The sequence below is a fragment of the Lygodium microphyllum genome, chromosome 12 (assembly GCF_053477565.2).
Source record: "Lygodium microphyllum isolate KBCC chromosome 12, Lygodium_microphyllum_v1.1.10, whole genome shotgun sequence".
Lineage (NCBI taxonomy): Eukaryota > Viridiplantae > Streptophyta > Polypodiopsida > Schizaeales > Lygodiaceae > Lygodium > Lygodium microphyllum.
Genome location: NC_141146.1, coordinates 130,111,112 through 130,132,135, shown reverse-complemented (window position 1 = coordinate 130,132,135; position 21,024 = coordinate 130,111,112). Strand labels below are relative to the sequence as shown.

Sequence of the window (21,024 nt, the reverse complement as noted above, 5' to 3'; positions counted from 1 at the left end):
TATATTGGCTGGAAATTTTTAACTAGTGCTTGACATTAGTATGGTTAAGAAGCAATGGCCAACGTTGTCTTTACTATGACACCTTTTGGGAAATTCCACTGCATTATGTTTTCCTTTGGCACATTGCAGTACAATCAAGAACGATTGCAAGGATTTCAAGGGGGTGGTCTGTCAAGGGACATAAAATTTTATTAGTTTGCTCAGCATTTGATTAAAAGCTAATCAAATGTACAAATGTGACTTGCACATGTGAGGTGCACATCAATCATTTCATGATGTGGGACCCAAGACCCCAAGATATTAGTTGGTTCCAAAGGCAAAAGTTATAATAAGTTATGCATGACAGGTGTTATGTGGTACCAAGTGTCAGAACTTGGCCTAAAACAATTAATAAGCCATTAGTGTTAATGCTAACACTAGGGAATTAACATTAATTAATTAATTAATGCCAATTTCGAGCTAATGAGTGCTCAAATCACTTGGATGATAAATTTGCCTAACCAATTTAATTGTTGGTTGGTTAGATTATATTTTTGGGCATTGGAATAATTATTAAATTCATTTTCAAAATATTAAATTCATTTTCAAAATATAGATTCTCAAAATTAAATTAAAGGATTGGATAACGCTAAAAAATCACTTTATAAGGCTACCATTTGGCAAAACTTGCCCATGCAAGTTTGGGAAAGCTAAACTAGTGCCAAAGGCAAAACTTGTAATAGGTTATATGTAACAAATACTAGATGGTATTGGGTGTCAAAACTTGGCCTAGAACAATTAATTAGCTATTAGTATCAATGGTGAGTCGTAACACCAAGGAATTGGTGTTAATTAATTAATTAATTAATGCAAGTTTTGAGCTAATGAGTGCTCAAGATTACTTGGGTGACAAATTGACCTAGCCAATTTAATTGTTGGCTGTTTAGATTATTTTTCTTGGCACAGAAACAATTATTAGATTAATTTTCAAAATTTATATTCTGAAAATTAATTTAATAGGCTAGATAATATATCACGAGGAAATGAAAAGTTGATGCTTTGCTTATGTTTAATTGACATTTGATTAAAGGATTAATCAAATGTGCAATTAAAAGATGCACATGTGAGGTTCAAGCTACTTTTTCACAATTGAAGGCCGAAGGACCCTGTGAAAAAGATGGGTGTCAAAGGCAAAAGTTGTACAAGTTACACTTGTTAGATTCTAGGTGAATTTCGGTGTCAGTTTGCCCCTAGGACCATTAATTGGCCATTAAGTGTCAGTGGTGACACTAGGGACTAGGCATTAATTAATGGATTAATGCTTGTTCAGGGGTGAATTAATGCATGGGACCACTTTGGGTTGCAAATGGCCTAGCCAATTAATTTTTGGATGGGCAAGGTCAATTTTTTGGGCATGGATTAAGAGCTAAATTAATTTTCAAAATTAATTAATTTTGAAAATTAATTAAATGGCTGAAAATTGTTGAAAATGGATTAAGAAAGCTGCCACTTGGCAAAACTTTCCCATGCAAGTGGGGGGAAAGGCTAAATAGGACTGAAGGGAGACGGAAATCGCGTTTTTTCATTTTGGAGCTGTTGGAAAGAGGTGTTGGACTGTTACTACTAGCTTTTGGGACCATTTCTCAACCATTGAAGACCATTTTGATGATGGAGATTGCATATTCTTGAACTTGGGAAGCTGGCAATTGCTGCTGATGCACTTTCTCCTGAAGATTACAGTCTCTGACAGTCTCTGATGCTCCTATTGTTGTTGATGCATCCGTTTGGGGCTAGTACAGCAGGGCAACTGCTGATTTTGATTAGTTCCTCGCGACAAATCTCAGAATTCTCTCTCTCTACAGCATTCTCTCATCTCCTTCAGCCTATGCTCAGCCATTCGAAGGAGATCTCAGCCATTTTTGGTGGGTTGATCTGTAATTTCTGCAGTAAACCCTAACTTACAACAGAAATTAGGGTTTAGCAGCCACCTTGGGATCCGTGCCAGAGATTGAAGGCTCAAGGGACTGGAATCAGAACAACTGATAATTGAATATTATCAAGGGATTTCAGGAGCCAACCCATCCCGAATTGATTTTGGGGCAGCATTTGGCCAGCCAAGGGTCAAATTGGAAAAGAAGTCCTCGGTGAATCGAGGGACAAATGACCCAAAAGGCTTGCTGGTCATTTATGACAGCAAGAGCAATTGGTTAGCAGGAGAAGATTGAAGAATCTCAAGTTGTACTCCTTCCAATTGAATGAAAGCTAAAGAAATACCGCAAGGAGCGCCAGTTTTGGGGCCAACAGGGAGTCTACTGTCCAAGAATGTTATGGTAAAGTGTGTATTTCATTTTATGTGCATTTATTTATTGTTGTAATTAACTCTTAAATTAGGTTAATACCACCCATTCCAAGAAGGAAGGCTGGTTTCATAATACCAAAAATTTAGTTTAGAAGTCTACCACTTGGCAAAACTTGCCCATGCAAGTTTGGGAGAGCTGAATTGGTACTGAAGGGAGAAGAAAATCTCATTTTTGCATTTTGGAGCTGTTGGAAAGAGAGGTTGTTCTATTGCTGCCTGCTTTTGGACCATTTTTTGTAAAGGCAACTACGTATTCCTAACTAGGGGAAGCTGGTCATCATGATTGATGCACTCTCTCCTAAAGATTACAGCCTCTGATACTCCCTTTGCTATTGGTGAATCCATTTGGAGCTAGAAAACCAAGTCAACTACTCAACTTCACAAATTCTCACAACAAATCTTTGAATTTTCTCTCTCTACAACATTCTCTTTTCTTCTAGCTATTTACCAGCTTTATTCTAAGTTTTACAGCAATCCAGCAATCAAAGGTGGATATTTTGATGAATCTCTACTATGTAAATCAAAAAATTAGGATTTGACAATCACTTCGAGAAACATGCCCACATTTGAAGGCTCTAGACTTGAATTTTTAGAGCTGAAATCAATGTATTTCAAAAGGATTGAAGAGGCTCGCCAGTCAGGATTAAATTTGGGGCTAATTTATTTCCCAAGGAGGACGGGTGAAGATCAATCCCCTAGCAAATCAAGGGGCAAATTGATTTGAAAACTTGCTGGTCATTTATAACAGCAAGAGGCACTTGGATTAGTGGTGGAGGTTGAAGAATCTCAATTGTACTCCATCCATTTGCAATACAAGTTTTAAAAATATCGCAAGGGGCATCAAGTTTTGGGTCCAACAAGCTCTCCAATGTCCAAGATTAAGTGGTAAATTTGCATTTTCAGTTTATGCGAACTTTATACTTGCTATAATTAGTGTTAAATCAAGTTAGTACCACCCTATACGAGGAGAAACGCTAGTTCCAATATACCTAATGAAGGATGACTACTTCAAGAGCCCTCTCTAATGAAGTTTACATACTAAAAATCATCTAAATCCCACACACCAAAAGCAAAAACAAGAGAGGTTTTTGATTCATATGACTCAAAGGGGTTGTGCGAACCTGACACCGAGCTTGGTTGAGATGACGTAGATGGGTTGCTAGTGAAACCAACCTTCCTTTTTGAATACGTTGGTAAATAACCTAATTAAGCACTAATTACAACAAGCTTAATGTCATGAGGATATGTATTTTTGAAACCTCACTTAACATGTGGATTATTTTTTAACCACATGATTAAGTGAGGTTTCAAAAATACATGTCCTCATGATAATTAAACACTAAAAATTAATCTAATAATTATTTCAATGCCCTTAAAAATCATTTGACTAGCCAATTTTTAAATTGGCTAGGCAACTTCCATTCCCAAGTGTCTCTGCGTCATCTTTGACTATCAGATTGGCATTAGGTGCCATTAAACGCCACTTCTCTAGTGTTACCAACTGACACTTATGGCCAAATGAATGACCTAGACCAACAACTAGCATCAAATACCACCAAGTACATATGCAGCATAACTTACAACAACTTTTGCCTTTGACATCCCGTGACTTTCTCCGGTCCCAAGCTTGTAAATTTACTCTAAACCCAGTTACACCTTACATGTGCAAAATTTACTTAGCCATGTAATTAAAAATTAATCCACAAATTAAGTTGAGGTTTCAAAAATACATGTCCTCATGACAGTTAAATACTGAAAATTAATCTAATAATTATTTTAGTGTCCTAAAAAATAATCTGACTGACCAATTTTTAAATTGACTAGGCAGCTTCCATTCCCGAGTATCTCTGCGCCATTTTTGACAATCAGATTGGCATTAGGTTGTGAGAGTGCGCAACGGAAGAAGAACACGAACACAGAGGAGAGGAGAGAGAGAGCAGAGAATGAAGGAAGAAAGTCTGCACTGACTGAGATGAATGCTGAATACACTGAAATGGATAGAGCAGTCCCTGCACGCAGCCCGGAGCGTCAGTGAGGGGACCAGGACAGACTGGAAGCAGTGGCAGCACCAATGCCGGAGACGGAGATGTCGGAGACAGTGCTGAACCTGCAGAGCATAATACAGGAATGACTGGGGGGGCTGCTATATATAGCCCCCAGGCCAGAAAACTGGCCGACCTGGCCAGATTTGGCCGACCAGCCAGATCTGGCCGACTGCCCAGAAAATGGGCAGACTGCACAAAAAACAGCCCAGTTTGGGCTGTATGACACCCACAGGCTGCTGGGTAACCAGGACAGCCACAAAATGAACTGACAGAGCTCTGTCTCCTGTCAGACTGTGACAGGAGCTCACAACCAGGAGATGACAGACTGAGAATGATAAAGAGCAGGCTAACACCCCCTCTCAACTCCTGGGAGAGTCTGAAGACCCAAGAACCGCAGGTGATGAAGCAAAGAAGCCTGAGGCAAAGGCTTCGTAAAGAGATCAGCTGCATTGTCCGCCATAGGACAATAGACCACCACCAGCTCCGAATCCACGATCTGCTCTCGAACATAGTGATACTGAACCTCAATGTGCTTCGTGCGAGCATGAAACACCGGGTTCTTGGCCAGAGCAAGAGCACTTTGGTTATCCACGCGCAGCTCTGTAGGTCCGGTCTGGGAAAAGCCAATCTCCGCGAGTAAGCGACGGAGCCAAACTGCCTCCATAGCGGTCGAACATAGGGCCCGATACTCAGCCTCTGTAGAAGAAAGTGCCACAGTAGGCTGCTTCTTGCTGCTCCAAGAGACAGCACCAGATCCAAGGGTGAAAGCATAACCTGTAGTGGATCGTCTCGAATCCACATCACCTACCCAATCAGAATCACTCCATCCACAGAGTAATCCCATCTCCATACATGATCCCGAAGGATCGAGTCCCCTGTAAATAGCGAAGAACCCACAAAGCCGCCTACCAGTGATCCTAGGTAGGAGTCTGCATAAAAGAAGACAATAAAGCCACCACAAAAGAGATATCCTGCCGAGTGTGAAGCAGCCAGATAAGAGAGCCAACAAGGCACCTGTAACGGGTGGGATCGGTAAGAGGAACTCCAGCTGTCAAAAGCTTGGACTCGGGGTCCATGGGGCATGAGATAGGCCGACACTTAGCCATATCAAAGTCCGAAAGAAGCTCGAAGATGTACCTATGCTGCGAGATAAAAATGCCCTGTGCCATCTGATAGATCTCCAGGCCTAGAAAGAAGTGAAGGATCCCTAGATCCGTCATGTCAAACTCCTGCTGAAGAATGGACCGTGTATGCTCCACCTGCTGAGTGTCGCTCCCTATAATGATAAGATCATCCACATACAAGATAAGGAACACTGAAAGAGAATCCACAACTCGTAAGTAGAGGTTGGGATCATAAGCGGAGCGCGCAAAGCCACTCTGTAGAAAGAAGCGGTCAATCCGCTGGTACCAAGCACGAAGAGCTTGCTTTAGGCCATAAAGAGCCTTCCGCAGCCTGTAGACATGATCCTCCTTCCCCTACACAAGAAAACCAGGAGGCTGTGAAACATAAATCTCCTCCTCAAGAACGCCATTCAGAAAAGCAGACTTGATGTCCATCTGATAGACAGGCCAACGGTGGTGAGCAACAAGAGCCAAAAGAACTCGAATGGTGGACATCCTGGCTGTAGGAGCAAAAGTCTCGAAGTAGTCCAAGCCTGCACGCTGTGCAAAACCCTTGGCAACAAGCCTAGCCTTATGCTTGTCCAAGGAGCCATCTGCAAGATACTTAGTCTTAAAGACCCATTTCACACCTATCACCTTCCGTTTCGAGGGACGCGGAACAAGCTCCCACGTATGGTTTCGCTCGATGGAATCGAGCTCAGCCTGCATAGCCTGTCTCCAAATATCCTGTGCAAGAGCCTCCTCCACTGTGGAAGGCTCGGAATCCTGAAGAATCTGTGACATAAGAGCATAGTTCGCACATAGTGAACTATCTTGCTGGGCCTGTAAACGTGTTGATCAACGTGGACCTGTAGAAGAAGCAGGAAAGTGAGTAACACCTGAATCCTGCATGAGCCGGCGATACCATAAAGGAATCCTGAGAGACTCCTGCTGCTGTGAGGGAGACCGGGGGGTCTCCGGAACCTGCAAAGCACCCAAATCGGAGAGGGACGCCCCCTCACCGAGTGAAGGTAGATCCTCCGCATCATAAGAAGGCTGTGTATCCCGTGAAGATCCCGAAGTGGTGGTGGAAGAGCTCGTAGAAGACGGAGTCACATCCACCAAAGGGGAAAGGGAAGTCGAAGGAGGAGGAATAGGGGAGATGCTAAGGGGTATCCTCGAAGGAAGTGAAGGGAGAGAAGGTGGGGGGGGGGGGGGGGGGGGGTCCGTCGATGACGAAGAAACATCTGTAATGGAACCATCAATCGGATCCTCAGAGGCCGAAGCCTCATCAAAGATCACATCCCTGCTCACCTTAACCTTCTGCGTCGCCGGGTCGTAGAGCCAATATCCCTTCATGGTCGTGCTATAACCAACGAAGATAAGCTTTCTCGACTTAGAGTCGAACTTCGTCTTCCTCTTCTTCTTGTCCACATGAACAAAAGCATCGCACCCAAAGATACGAAAATAGGATACGGAAGGCTTCTTGCCAAAGAAAGCCTCATAAGGAGTCATGTCCTGTAATGCCGAAGTCGGAGAGCGGTTGCGAATATGCACCGCCGTAGCCACCGCCTCACCCCAAAGGAAATGAGGAAGACTCCTATGCTCCAGCATAGATCGCCAGCATAGATAGGGCCATCTCAATCATGGTCCGATTCGCACGCTCCACCACACCATTCTCTGATGGTGTGTTCGGATGGGAATACTCCACCCGAATACCATGATCCCTGCAAAACTGAGAGAAAAGGTGAGAAGTGAACTCGCCACCGTGATCAGCTCGAACGCCACGAACCTTGCAAGTTGTTTGGGTCTCCACAAACACCTGCCACTCATAGAAACGGGAGTACGCCTCACTCTTGTACTCCAAGAAATAAGGCCACACATAACGACTAAAGTCGTCCACAATCAGCATCAAATACCTGGCCTTCCCGAGGCAGGCCGTGCCCATAGGTCTGCAAAGGTCAGTGTGAACCAACTCAAGCGGAGAAGGAGCCCTTCTAGAAGCAACCTGCGGGTGAGGCTGCCGATGCTGCTTGCCCCTCAAGCAGCTAGGGCACAAAGTGTGAAGAGGAGGGAAATCAGGAAGTCCCTCCACCATCTTCCTCCTAACAGCCCGGCGAAGAGAATCGAGGTTCAAATGACCATACCGAGCATGCCAAAGCAGCCCAAGCTCATGGGAAGTCCGCGCAGCCAAGGCTGTGAGCGTGTAAAGCCCACCCTCCTGTGTACCTGTCCAAATAGCATCACCTGTAGAAGCATCCTCCACTGTGACTGCATCCTGTGTAAAAATGACTCGGGTACCTAACTGAGTAAGGCCATGCACAGATAAGAGGTTAAAACCCAAATCAGGGACATAGAGAACTTTGGCGGAGGAAGACCGCCTGTCAGAAAACATAGGTAAAGTCCCCACGCCTCGAACAGGAACTGTAGAATTGTCACCAATGGTGACTGTACCCCCTCTGGAACGAAGATCCTAAAGCCAATCCTAACGGAAGGTCATATGTGAAGATGCTCCACTGTCGATGAGCCAAGGCTTCTCCTGTGTGGTAGAAGCTAGGGCAGTGTCCTCCTCAACAAAGACATGCACAAACGCAGATTCTGTTGTGGCTGGGGCCGCCTTCGAGTCCTTCTCCTTAGGCTTCAAATGGGAATACTTCTGCCAACACTTCTTCTCGGGATGAGTGTCCTTCCCACAATGGGGACACTTGGGCTTCTTCTCCTTCGCATCCTTCTTGTCCTCCTCCTTCTTGTCCTTGGCCTTCTCCTTCTTTTGTTTCTTCTTCTTGCCGCCTCCTGTGCCGGCCGTAAATGCCTTGGTGGAGCCACTGGCTCCCACCTCTTTGAGTCGCTCGTCATGCTCCAAGACAAGCGGGGAAAGTTCCTCCCATAGGAGTGTCTCACGGATCCTCGAAGTGATGAGGCTGGTGTAGAAGACATCATAGCGGGGTGATGGCAGCTGAGTCAATAGAATCATCGCCATATCCTCAGACGATATCAGACGACTAAGAGAGGCTAGCTCGCCTCGCATATCCTCCATCTTCGTGATGTGCTCCTTCATAGAAGGAGAACCATCACGACTGAGAATCCGCAACTTCTTCTCCAAGGAAATCTTGTGGGCAAATGTCTTGTGCTGATACAAAGACGCAAGCTTCTTCCACACTTCTGCCGCGGTCTGTAACCTGTGAACATGTACAAGAACAGAATCATGGAGACTCATAAAAAGAAAGGAACGGGCTCGAGAGTTGAGCCTATCCCATAAGGTTGCACGGTCCATAGAGGTGCCATCGGACGAATCCGCAGGGGGACGGTCGATGGGTGAAGAAACAAGCTCCCAAAGGTCAAAGGTATCGAGGATGCAGGCCACCTTGCATGACCATAGGGAGTAGTTGGAACCATCCAACTTATCTTCCTTCGAAAAGGAAGGGACAATCGGCACCTGAATAGAGGGAATCAAGGAAGGCATCCGCACATCTAAAGCAGTCTTCACTGAAGAAACCTTCGCGGTAGATGGAACCCTCTGAGATGCATGGACTGAAGAAGGACAAGTGCGAGGAGGTTCTTCCCGATGTCGAACTTCACGATAATCCCGCCTCCGCTCAGAGGAATGATGAGAAAGAAGTTCATCCTCTGAGTCTTCAAAGCCTGAAAACTGGTAAGACATCTTCCAATCTGCAAAATACCAAAGAAAGTTGTGCCGCTGTCGAAATAGGACCAGCAATGTGGTCACCAACCACCAAGACACAGGCAGAGAGTGCCTACAAACACCTGGATCTGCAAAACGCAAAGATAACTGATGTCGATCACTAGGAAGGAGACCACCAGCACCAGGAAAGAAGGCGCCAGCAGGAATATGTCGCCTGGAGTGAAAACGACCAGCAGGACAGCAAAACGCAGCCTGTAGGGAGGTCGCCCAGTAGCAGGAGGGACAGCCGGATGGAAAACGCAGGATTTCTGCGTTGCTGGATGACGTGGCAGTCTCTGCAGACAGTGTGGGCAGCAAAACGCAGGCTGAAAGGCCTCCTGTAGAAGTCGCCTGGCAGTTGTTGATCAGTTTGCAGCAGCAAGTAGGTATCTCACTCCTGAGGGTATGTCCTCCGTGCTCTCAATCAGGCGATGATACCATGTGAGAGTCCGCAACGGAAGAACACGAACACAAAGGAGAGGAGAGAGAAAGCAGAGAATGAAGGAAGAAAGTCTGCACTGACTGAGATGAATGCTGAATACACTAAAATGGACAGAGCAGTCCCTGCACGCAGCCCGGAGCGTCAGTGAGGGGACCAGGACAGACTGGAAGCAGTGGCAGCACCAATGCCAGAGACGGAGATGTCGGAGACAGTGCTGAACCTGCAGAGCATAATACAGGAATGACTGGGGGGGGCTGCTGTATATAGCCCCTAGGCCAGAAAACTGACCGACCTGCCAAATCTGGCCGACCTGGCCAGATTTGGCCGACCAGCCAGATCTGGCCGACTTTGGCCAGATCTCCGACTTTGGCCAGATCTGGCCGACTGCCCAGAAAATGGGCAGACTGCACAAAAAACAGCCCAGTTTGGGCTGTATGACACCCACAGGCTGCTGGGTAACCAGGACAGCCACAAAATGAACTGACAGAGCTCCTCTGTCTCCTGTCAGACTCTGACAGGAGCTCACAACCAGGAGATGACAGACTGAGAATGATAAAGAGCAGGCTAACATAGGTACCATCAAACACCACTTCTATGGCCAAATGAATGACCTAGACCAACAACTAGCACTAAATACCACCAAGTACATATGCAGCATAACTTACAACAACTTTTGTCTTTGACATCCCATGACTTTCTCGGGTCCCAAGCTTGTAAATTTACTCTAACCCCAGTTACACCTTACATGTGCAACATTTACTTAACCATGTGATTAAAAATTAATCCATATGCTAAGTGAGGTTTCAAAAATACATCTCCTCATGGCAATTAAATATTGAAAATTAATCTAATAATTATTTTAGTGCCCTAAAAAATAATCTGGCTAGATAATTTTTAAATTGGCTAGACAACTTCCATTCCCGAGTGTCTCTGTGTTATCTTTGACCATCAGATTGGCATTAGGTACCATCAAACGCCACTTCTCTAGTGTCACCAACTGACACTTATGGTCAAATGAATGACCTAGACCAATAACTAGTACCAAATACCATCAAGTACATGTGCAGCATAGCTTATAATAACTTTTGCCTTTGATATCCCATGATTTTCTCGAGTCCCAAGCTTGTAAATTTACTCTAACCCCAGTTACACCTTACATGTACAACATTTACTTAACCATGTGGTTAAAAATTAATCCATGTGTTAAGTGAGGTTTCAAAAATACATATCCTCATGATACTAAAATTCACATAAACTGAAAATGCACACTTTACCACTTTAATATTAGACATTGAACATCTTATTGGTCCCAAAACTGGTGCCCCTTGCGGTATTTATTAATCTTATATTGCAAATGGAAGAAGTACAACTGAGATCCTCTAATCTCCTCTACTAATCCAAGTACCTCTTGCTGTCAAAACTAACCAACAAGCCTCCAAACCAATTTACCCCTTGGTTTGCTCCGAGATTGGCCTTTAGCTTACTCCTTGAAAGACAAATTCAGCCCAAACTTTGATATTGGCTTACTAGCATCTTGAATCTCCCTGAAATTCCTTAATTTCAGCTTCTTGAATTCAAGTCCTAGGCCCTCAATTCTAAGTATGCATTCGAGGCAGTTATCAAGACCTTAATTTCTACTGTAAAGTAGAGTTTACAGCATAGATTGACTGAAATCTCTTTCTCTGATAGCGCAAACTACTTGAAAATGCTGACATAACTTGAGAGATGGCTGGGAATGAGAGAGAATGTTGTAGAGAGAAATTTTAAAATTTCATCGCGAGAAACACTAAAAAATTGTTATGCCTAGCTTAAGCAACCATAGCAGCTGTCACCTACAGCTTAGGGCCACCAGACAAACTATTGCCCTATCCTATATGCTATCATCTGTACTAGAAGGACCTTGGACTACTGTCACCCGCTCTTGGAGGGCTCCAAACTACTGTCACATGCTATAGGACTGATCCTTGGTGGCTGTAAATCACATCAACTGCCTCTACTTGCTCTCTAACAGCCTCCTTCTCTCTCATAACGGGTGGAATAAACTTCCACCAACCCCTAAATACTTTTTTTCCACTTACATGGACAAGTCTTATCAAGTGGCAATCTTCTAATCCCACTTTCAGCATTATCTAACTTATTGAATTAATTTTCAAAATATTAATTTTAAAAATTAATTTAATAATTATTCTAGTGCTTTAAAAATTTATTTCACCAGCCAATAATTACATTGGCTAGGCCAATTTGTCTTCCAAGTATCCTTGAGTAGTTATTGACCCTTAGACTGGTATTAATTAATTAATGCCTAGTCTTTAATGTCATTACTAACATTAGTGGCCAATAAATTAGTCTAGGCCCAAATCTGACACCAAGTACCACCTAGTACCTATCAAGCATAACTTATTACAACTTTTACCTTTGATACCCACTCCATCCTCAAGGTCCTTGGCCTCTTACCTTGAAATAACTGCCATGTGGATCACATAAGCTAAACAACCTTGCACATTTGATTAATAACATGTTATCGACAAGATTAAAGCATTTTAAAATTTTACATCCCCGTGACAAACCTCCCCCTTGAAATCCCTACAATTGCCCTCGATTGCACTACATTGTGCCAAAGGAAAAGCATATTGCATTGAAATTTCCATAATGCATCACTGTCACAACACTGGCTACTATTATCCAACCATTCATATGTCCCAAACCTACTGAAAATTTTCCAGCTAGCATATGCATAACATAAAACTGAAAATTAGTCCAAAACCATTGCTAGAAACCCATTGGATACATCCATAACTCATGTTTCTCAATTGTTCTCACTTCATAACCATAATAAAGCATATTCTTAGCATAAACCATGGCTGAAATTGTCAATGGCATTTACTAACATGCTGTTGTCCATGGAACCAACTGTAAACCCTTGAAAACTAAGCATGATCTAATCATAAACCGATCACTTACTGACCTAAGAACTAATCACTTGCTGACCTAAGAACTGATCACAAAATGCTACAAATGTGACCTCAAACTAATCACAAACTGATTGCAGGAACTGACCAGTAATCAATGCAAAAACTGATGCAAAACTAATCCCAAAAGTGACCATAAAAGGTTCTCCAACTGATCAAAATTGAGCTAAAAGTTATCAGAATTTGAACTCAAAACTGAGGCAAATACTCATGCCCAACTAAGTAGTGACCCCATGGCAGACATACTGTTAGCACAATACCTTGAATACATGTTGAATACATCCAAGATCCACTACATATGAGAGCTGTCCACAATTGTCGAGTGGAAGTGCTACCTTCTTGCGCATCAAGCAAAACTCCAACCCCACCTCTACTGAACCTGACTAAGCTCGAACAAAAGTCGGTTGACTGAAAGGCATCTAGGTAGAGTTGCAACAACTAAGGATGGTCTACCAAGTCATCCTCTTCCATCCACTTTGCATCTATTGGTGAAACAATGTTGAAGCTTCACCACAAAGCATATGGAAACTTTACCTCTAACTTTACTTGCCTCGAAACCTCCACTATATTATAGACCTTTCTTTCCCTTAAGCATTGCGATGCTTTATACTTTCACATTGTTGCAATTCCAACTTAACTAATATGCAACATTGTATCCAATTAACTAGCCTCTCATGTGTACCTAACATGCTAGGAGCACCAAATGCATTAGAAAACATTCTTGTTTGCATACTTTGGACCATTGCAATATGACTATGCGTGTGAATTTGCATATTATCAACTATCTTGGAGATACATTGCATACATTACTAGCTGCACTTTTCCTCATGCAAGCATTACTAGCTGAATTTTCCTCATGACCAACACTATACGGAGCATTTTCATAACCAGCATTAATACCATGAGTCCCAAACACAATGGACTGCATATATGCATTACCAAACTTCCCACTTTGTGCCCCAACATCATGCCATTATTGCCATACATGGGGTTATGCACATAACCGAACATACCCAGATACACTAGGCCTTGCATATCACGCATTGGTTGCTGCATACCATAAGGAGTCATGCCATACATCCCTGTATGCGGCCCCAAGCCCACCATTGCATGGAACCTAGTGCCACCACCAAAGTATCATGGCTGCCCCATCATTGCATGCATGCCCTACTATCCAAAAAGCATTGGATTGGCACTTCCAAGTTAGCCTTGCATATGCATTATTTGCTAATGCTCCCTACCCACATTTGGAACATCATGCTACTGCATTGGCTCTTCCTTTGGTGCATCTTACTGTCCCAAAGCTCTTAAAGACGATTTCCTCTTCTTGCCTTTACTACCTCCTTTAATGGGTTCAAAACGTACATGCACTTAGAATCATTTGCCAATTGCATAAACATTTCAGTTGTTGTCCTCGGCTGATCTTTAAATTGGTCAAGAGGTTTTCTTCATTAATTAAGCGTGTTTTGGGGATGTTTAAGTCAGGCTAATGCATTTTTAGCTCAATACGTGCTCAAGCTCCAAGTGCTGCTTTCTACTGTGGGCACTCTGCCCTCACCCACTTCTGCTGCTGCAATCCATACAACCTGTCTTGGCTGCAAATCGACCTGATTTCTGCCCCTGAAGACTGTGTTTTATCTCAGATGCCTGCATTTTTTATTTTCTGCATTAATTTAATGTTCACAACTACATTTAATGTCTTCTTTGTCTACGGTTCGATCTGCTGCCTGCAGCTGCTGCATTTTCTGGATTTAATGCTTGTGGAGGTTGGGTGACAGGTATTTCAGTCTTCTAGTAGCATTTTCTAACTATTTTCACCCGATTATCTCAGATTTTGCTGTCATTTTCTGATCAGCCCCTCTTGTCATTGCATGTGAACGCATCAACCGTGCAATCTATGTTGTGTTTGGCTGTACTCTCCTCTCTATTCTTTATCTTCTCTTCCTATCCTCTCCAAATGGCTCCTCCCTATTGTTTACTGATGACAACGTCCACCACCTTGATTACTTAACATGGAGTGCTGTTCTAAAAGCATAGTTTATGCAGAAGTGATTATGGTACATGGTATCTGGAGATATTGAGCATCCCAACCTCCTACTCCTCTTCAAGATGATTGGGGCCAAGAAAACCATGAGAAAGTTAAGTTTAAATGGGATTCCGATGATGCTTGTGCATATTCTGCTCTATGTATCACTAAAGAGGTTCTTCTCAAGGGTCACCTCCTGCAAGACAGCTTTAACAGTTTGGGAAAAGCTTCAATGGTTGTATGAAGCACCCTCAACCTTGAGTGCAGTTACCCTCTATGGACAGCTCCAACAAATGAAGTTTGAGCCTAAAGGTATTATCTACTCATTCTTACTTCAAGTTACACATATACATGATCAGCTTCATCACATACAATCCACCCTTCCAGAGGCACATCTTGTGGGGATTGTGCTCTATAAACTCTCTCCGAAGTGTGATAGAGTAGCCAATGCTTTGCAAGCCTAGAAATCCTCAGTGCTAGTAAGCTTTACCCATATATCCTCGATCCTACTTGAGCATGAGGCAACTTTGCGGTTACAAGGGATGCTTCCATCTTAGTATGGTGGCTCCAATGAGGCATTTGCAACTTATGAGAGGGATGACAAGAAAAAGTCAAAGGCCCAATGCTATCACTATGGTAAGAAGGGGCATTTGCGCAAGGATTATAAGGAGTTAGCAACTTCAAGGAAGAAGATGGAGAAGAAGAAGAAGAAGCACGATACGGACTCCTCCAACAAGTTGTCCTTCTCTGACTCCGACTTGGATCGCCAAGGCTAAGGCGCAGGAGTCATCTTCAAATCAAGGGAAGGGCTTGCCTGCCCCTCCTTCTACTGCTTTCTAGTACACATGATGTAAACATCCCTTGTGACTCTTTCAATGCCAAAGCAAGAGTGTGAGAGGATGGTGCAGTGGGGTTGGTGAGCCTCATCTATATAGGTATACAAGTGCACAAGAGCCTGAGAGGGACTTTTCTGACACATTGATTGAAGTTTGGCAAGTTTTTGAAATCCTAGAGCTAGGACAACCTCCACGTTCATGATGGGCTATTTCTATACAGAGCCTGAGATTGGCTTCTCGTCCAAGCTCACATGAGGGGACACTTTGATAGTCTAGCTAAAGGTGTAGCATCCATGATCCCATATGCTCAAAGGAGTTTTTTGACATAATGGTCATTTATGCTACTGCAAGACATTGTAATAAACACAAAGAATTGCTGACTCTTCTCTATTTTCAAGTTCTAGTACAATCAACATCGATATCAAATTCTCTCCAAGGCACCTTGGTGGTTGCTTGATCACCCACTCCTTGGATATCCATCGTCCTATTCTGGTGATCTTTGTTGTACAGACTATGATGAGTCATTGTCATTGTATCATTGTATTCTACCACATCACCCATGATATGAGAGAGGGTGTTAACAATCTAGTCAGCTCATGAGTGAGTCTAGGCACATGAGCAAGTCTGGGCAGCACGGGGTTTAGTGGACTTGCCATTATAGTTATTTTAGACATTTTCAAGTTATTATTATGGTGATTTTTGCATCTATGACTGACCAATTTGCATTTATTGCTGGCCAACCTCATGCATTGATGGCATTATTCAATGCCTACACATTTGGCTCCCTCCTCCTCAGTCTCTATTTTTTCATCACTCGTAGATTCTAATGCAAGCCCTGTTGAAGAGAGGGAGCCAGTGCCAATGCCCATGCAACCATTGACTTATTGTTGTACACAATTATCTTGTGTTTGATATATGGATTCCATTTCCCAAGCATATCTCTAATTTCTCCCTTTGCAATCTTCTTTTGTTTTCTTATGTTTTCTCTTTTCTCTCATGTTGTGCAATCCATTGCAATAGTCTTCTATGCTTCCATCACTGCACCCACTTCTGATAGTTTTACCTTGCATGACCTATACTACCCAAGACACCATTTCCAACATACCAAACTAGCCCAAAAAGGCCCTTCCGTTTCGACAAGATGGAAATGATGTTTCTCGAAACTATGCATTCATTTCACACATCTTCAGCTAGACATGTATCTCACTCTTCTTTGAGTGCTCCTTTTCCCCATCAACATCAACATCCTGGAGAGAGAGGGGATGCTTACTTCTTCCACCATTCGGTGGTGAAAGGGGGCAATCTTCTACTCTTGGTGTTTTGCTTCAAAGGCACTATTATTGTACTTTCTATCATTATCTGTACCATCACGCTCATTATGATTGTAAAAGAGCACTAGGGCAAGTGAACAATTTCCCTGCGAGGGCCCTGTCCAAGTGACACTATTCTACTGCATTTTGCTTGAGCATGACCTATTGCATTGCCCTTTGCATTACCCTATGCATTGATATTCCATTCTTGTAAAGACGCATCTATGCACATTAATCCCCTTTTGATTAGAGAGTGGTCGACTCTCAATCCACCATGTCGCGAAATCTCCCATGGCAGACAGTAATTATGGCTACATTACCCACATATTCTCCATACTTTCTTCTTCACCAACACCAACGGGTGGTCGAAATAGCTTGTTTGTCTGTGGTGTGTTGGATCTTACCATCCCTTTCATTTCCCCCTTTGGGGCATAGATGCTAGATAGGATGAAAACACTAAAACAAACAAACAAATTGGTTCCATCCACATTTGTAGGTCTTGGTAAGCCATCAAGCAACCAATGTGCACCCTTTTTCCAATGCCTTGGCCTCACTAAGGTGAGCCCTTGGGATCCCTTGGTAAGATAACTATCACCTTTGTAGTCTTCATAGGTTATTAGGCACCAACAAACACCCTTAGCTCAATGCCCTCGCTACTTTGGGGTGGGATGCCTTGCAATAATTATGGGCTTGAGGTTTGTTTGTAGTCCCTTCCCGGTTCCAATTTTGAGTCCAAGAGGTGGTGTTGAGCTTAAAAATGCATTATAAACTAATTAGCTCTTTATTACAACCCCAAAACATGTAAATTACCAAACTTCCATTAAAAAGAAATGCATTCCTTGAGAGTATTTGTGTCCTGTAAGCCAAACCCGAATTTGAGAGAATCCACTCACTATGGATAGATAGGCTGCCCACCACTCAACCTATTCTCATTTCCAACCTCTCCATCAACTCATGCCCATTCTATACTATTGTCTACAACCCTTCTAGGCAGATACTTTACTGCATAATGCAGCCAGCCCTTCTCCATCCTGAGGTGCCCCTTGGCAGATGTCACCATCATACCTACTTCATTTCAGAGCTGTTTTCAAGCCTGCAATTGATGTTGTTTCCTACCGCCCTAATCAGCCCGCCAACTCCAATTGATGCAAACAGCCACTATGATCACATCCAAAAGGGTGCGTTTGCAGCTTTCTACTACCACCCAATATCTTCTCTCCTCTCAAGTGCTGCCCTTAGAGTTCAAGGTTTTGTATTTACCCTACATAGTGTGTTTACTGCATGAGCATTGTATTTATTCATTATTCTTTGTTCTTCTTCTATGTTCATTGTCTCTAAGTTATCCTAACCCTACAGAGTTCTCTTATCAATCTATGCTTTGTCGTACGACAAAACGCTCCTTGCCTCCCTTGAGAATAGAGAGAATGTGCCCTCTACTGCTCCTGTGTTGCCATCTATATTTACTGTGCAACAACAAACAGCCAAGCCCACTTTTCCACAAGACCCTCTCGTCCAAAGGATCATGAGGTGTAGCATCTCACTTGTATTCACTTTTCTACTACACATTTCTACTTTTACTATTCTATATCTTTAGCTTGTGTACTCTTTGGTAGTGAGAGCTCTTAATTTAACACTAAAGCACCTAAAGCATCTTCATTGAAGTAGAACTATGTGTCCTATGGTCTCATGTATTACTTATGCTTAATACTTTGCAGAGGCCTACTGAAGCAAAGACTTGGATCATTAGGCACTTCCATATCAGTTGTTCTTCTTTGGTTGAGCTTCATGCTTTCAAACCAACACGGAGACTTCCCCTCCCAAGCTGGAGTTACAACCTCCTTGAGACTACCATGGAGGAGACAAAAACTTGGTGCTTCTTCTTTAGATGTCTTTTGGATTGTGAGTCACATCCCAAAGCTAAAGTCTTGGAGTATTTCCAGTGGTGCATTCGAGTATTTCAAGTGTCTTTATCAAGCATCGCTTATCATTGTTGTATATACTATGTTGGTATATGTTTTTGGCAGATAATTGTTGTGGTATGTAGCATGGTGATGATTCCTAGGGGCTTGTTATTCCCCATATTTGTATATTTTATTGTACGACCACCCATGATCTAAGAGAGGATGTTAGTGGTGTACATTTCATTGGTGTTAAGCTCTTTGTTCGGCTTTGTATTGGGTGCCTCTACACATGCTCCAACCCTCCATTCTTGTTACTTCATATCACTTTCAATTGGAGAGAGGGAGTCTAGAGATACTACTACTCACCACACTTGCCATTCACTTGTGTGGTTTGTACAATGCATCTCTTGTATTGTGTTAAGAATTCCATTGCATGTTCAAACATTGTTTGAGTTCTCATATTCTCTCTTTCATGGTTCATTTTTCTCAATGTTTAGCAATTGTGATTCTTTCACTTCAACCGCTCATTCTAGTTGGCTACCATCCACAAGAAACTCTTTTCTAGTCCCACACGCTTGCTTGCTCCGATGCCCACTATACCATTTGCCACATACATTATGCTACAACCACGCCCATTATGTTACAACCACATAAAACCATATAGGAAAATAGCATCGCCCCCAACCATTTATCATTGATCCTTACTGATGAGGTGGATTGCACAACTCTACATCACATATTGATTACAATTGGAAATGATTCATCTTGCAAACCATGCTTAGGTAAGATTTGACCCATGCTTAGGTTTGAACTATACTCGAGACCTTTAAGTCCAGTTTTAGGTCTTTACTAGACATAATTTTGCTTGCAAACTTGTTGCAAACAAAATAATGGTTTCTTTCATCCCAAGAGTGACACCTAACAAGGATCATAAGGATGAGCTTGTGGATTCGGGTCTTGTTGGGTGCATCACTTGGTTGGAAACCCCATATTCACATGGTTTGTTTGTGCAAGTCCCACCTCTTGCCAACATGAATGCTCAGTTGGTCCTCCACCATAATCACCAAGGAAGAGGGTCCCACTACAATCAAGCTCTATGTAGTTCATGCGGCTTGTAAGCTATCCTATGAATAGGCAAAAAGCCAGCAAGGTTCTTGCCCACTCTCTCAGCCAATACTAGAGAGGAGAAGCCTCCCCTTGTGGGCGTTCATGTGCACACATGCGAGTGTGTTATCTCAAGGGGGCAAAAAAAGAATAGCTTACATTAAAACCATTACATTCTGCGGAGATTGAGGATGCAGTATACAGAGGGTCAGGATTGTGGGATCACCGCAGCAGATGGTGGTTCCTCGATCCCAACCTTGTATTACTAAAACATCTATACCAACCCACATGATGGTAGTTCATGGTCCCAGCCCAGCAGATGGTGGTTCATGGTCGCGTACCCCCGAGGTGTAACAACATGGTAGGTCCATATGAGGGCTTGGGAGACAATAACTCTTTCTAAACTACGGAAATGGTCATGGGGAGACCATTTATTTCCATCTATAATAGTCCAGAAAGACCTCGTTTGTGTTGTAAGCAACTTTGCGCAATACATCCCATCGAAAAGAGCTAGTCACGAGTAAAATAGAAGAAAAGATGCCGATCGTTAGGAACACTTACTGAGTGAAACCAACCAAAGCAGCAACAATTATTATATCACACATACTCTCAGACAGACACAAAAATGTTGGGAATAGAATCAAAATGAAAAAGAGCAAATACCTGCAGAAGCCTTATTTCCTGGTTCAAACGATTCAATTCGACCTGCTTGCGGTGCTTGCCTCTAAAATCAGGGATTTGGCGGGGCTGAGGGGAAGTAGCCATAATCGTCTCCCTTCTCAAGTACTAGGAAGAAGCCAAGACTTGTCTAGGGATAGATGACAAGGAAGACAGCAGGTGGGCGATGCCGATGTGGATCGTGGTGGCTATCATGGTGTCTGTGCGGTGCGGCAACAGCTAAACCACAGCTTCATCGTGATCGTATCTTTGACAAGGTCAACATTGAGCGAGAAAAAAAAAGAACGGCTTGGAGTCTAGGTAGAGTCTTTTTTTTCAGGGGTGACTCGTGGAGAACGCCCAACAAAGTTTCTGTTGTATCACAAAATGAAGGTTATGTAAACGAACGAGTTGAAATTTCAATCTCACCGGCTCAACAAAAGGAATAGAAGATGAATACACTGAAACACCTACAAAAATCGAAGGCTATACGATGGCATCTAATTTCCTAGCACTTTTATTGCCCTTTATCACAATGCAATCGTGAGCAGTAAGTGCCCATGTTACTGACACATGGGGCCTTCCCCTTTGTTTGATTGCATCCAAGGAGC

At 43.1% G+C, this 21,024-nt stretch overlaps 1 protein-coding gene across 2 annotated transcripts in view; it reads right to left on the bottom strand.

Moving 5' to 3' along the window:
* Nucleotides 1-20,795, bottom strand: part of LOC148028268 (guanine nucleotide-binding protein subunit gamma 2-like) — a 52,084-nt gene extending 31,289 nt beyond the window's left edge. The window contains exon 1 of one of the 2 annotated variants that reach the window (XM_087690059.1): nt 20,420-20,795. In XM_087690059.1, the coding sequence (XP_087546185.1) occupies nt 20,420-20,521 (102 nt within the window). In that variant the 5' untranslated portion in view covers nt 20,522-20,795. The remainder of the gene's footprint in view (nt 1-20,419) is intronic. The other variant, XM_087690058.1, reaches the window with a different exon arrangement.
* Nucleotides 20,796-21,024: the final 229 nt, after the last annotated feature.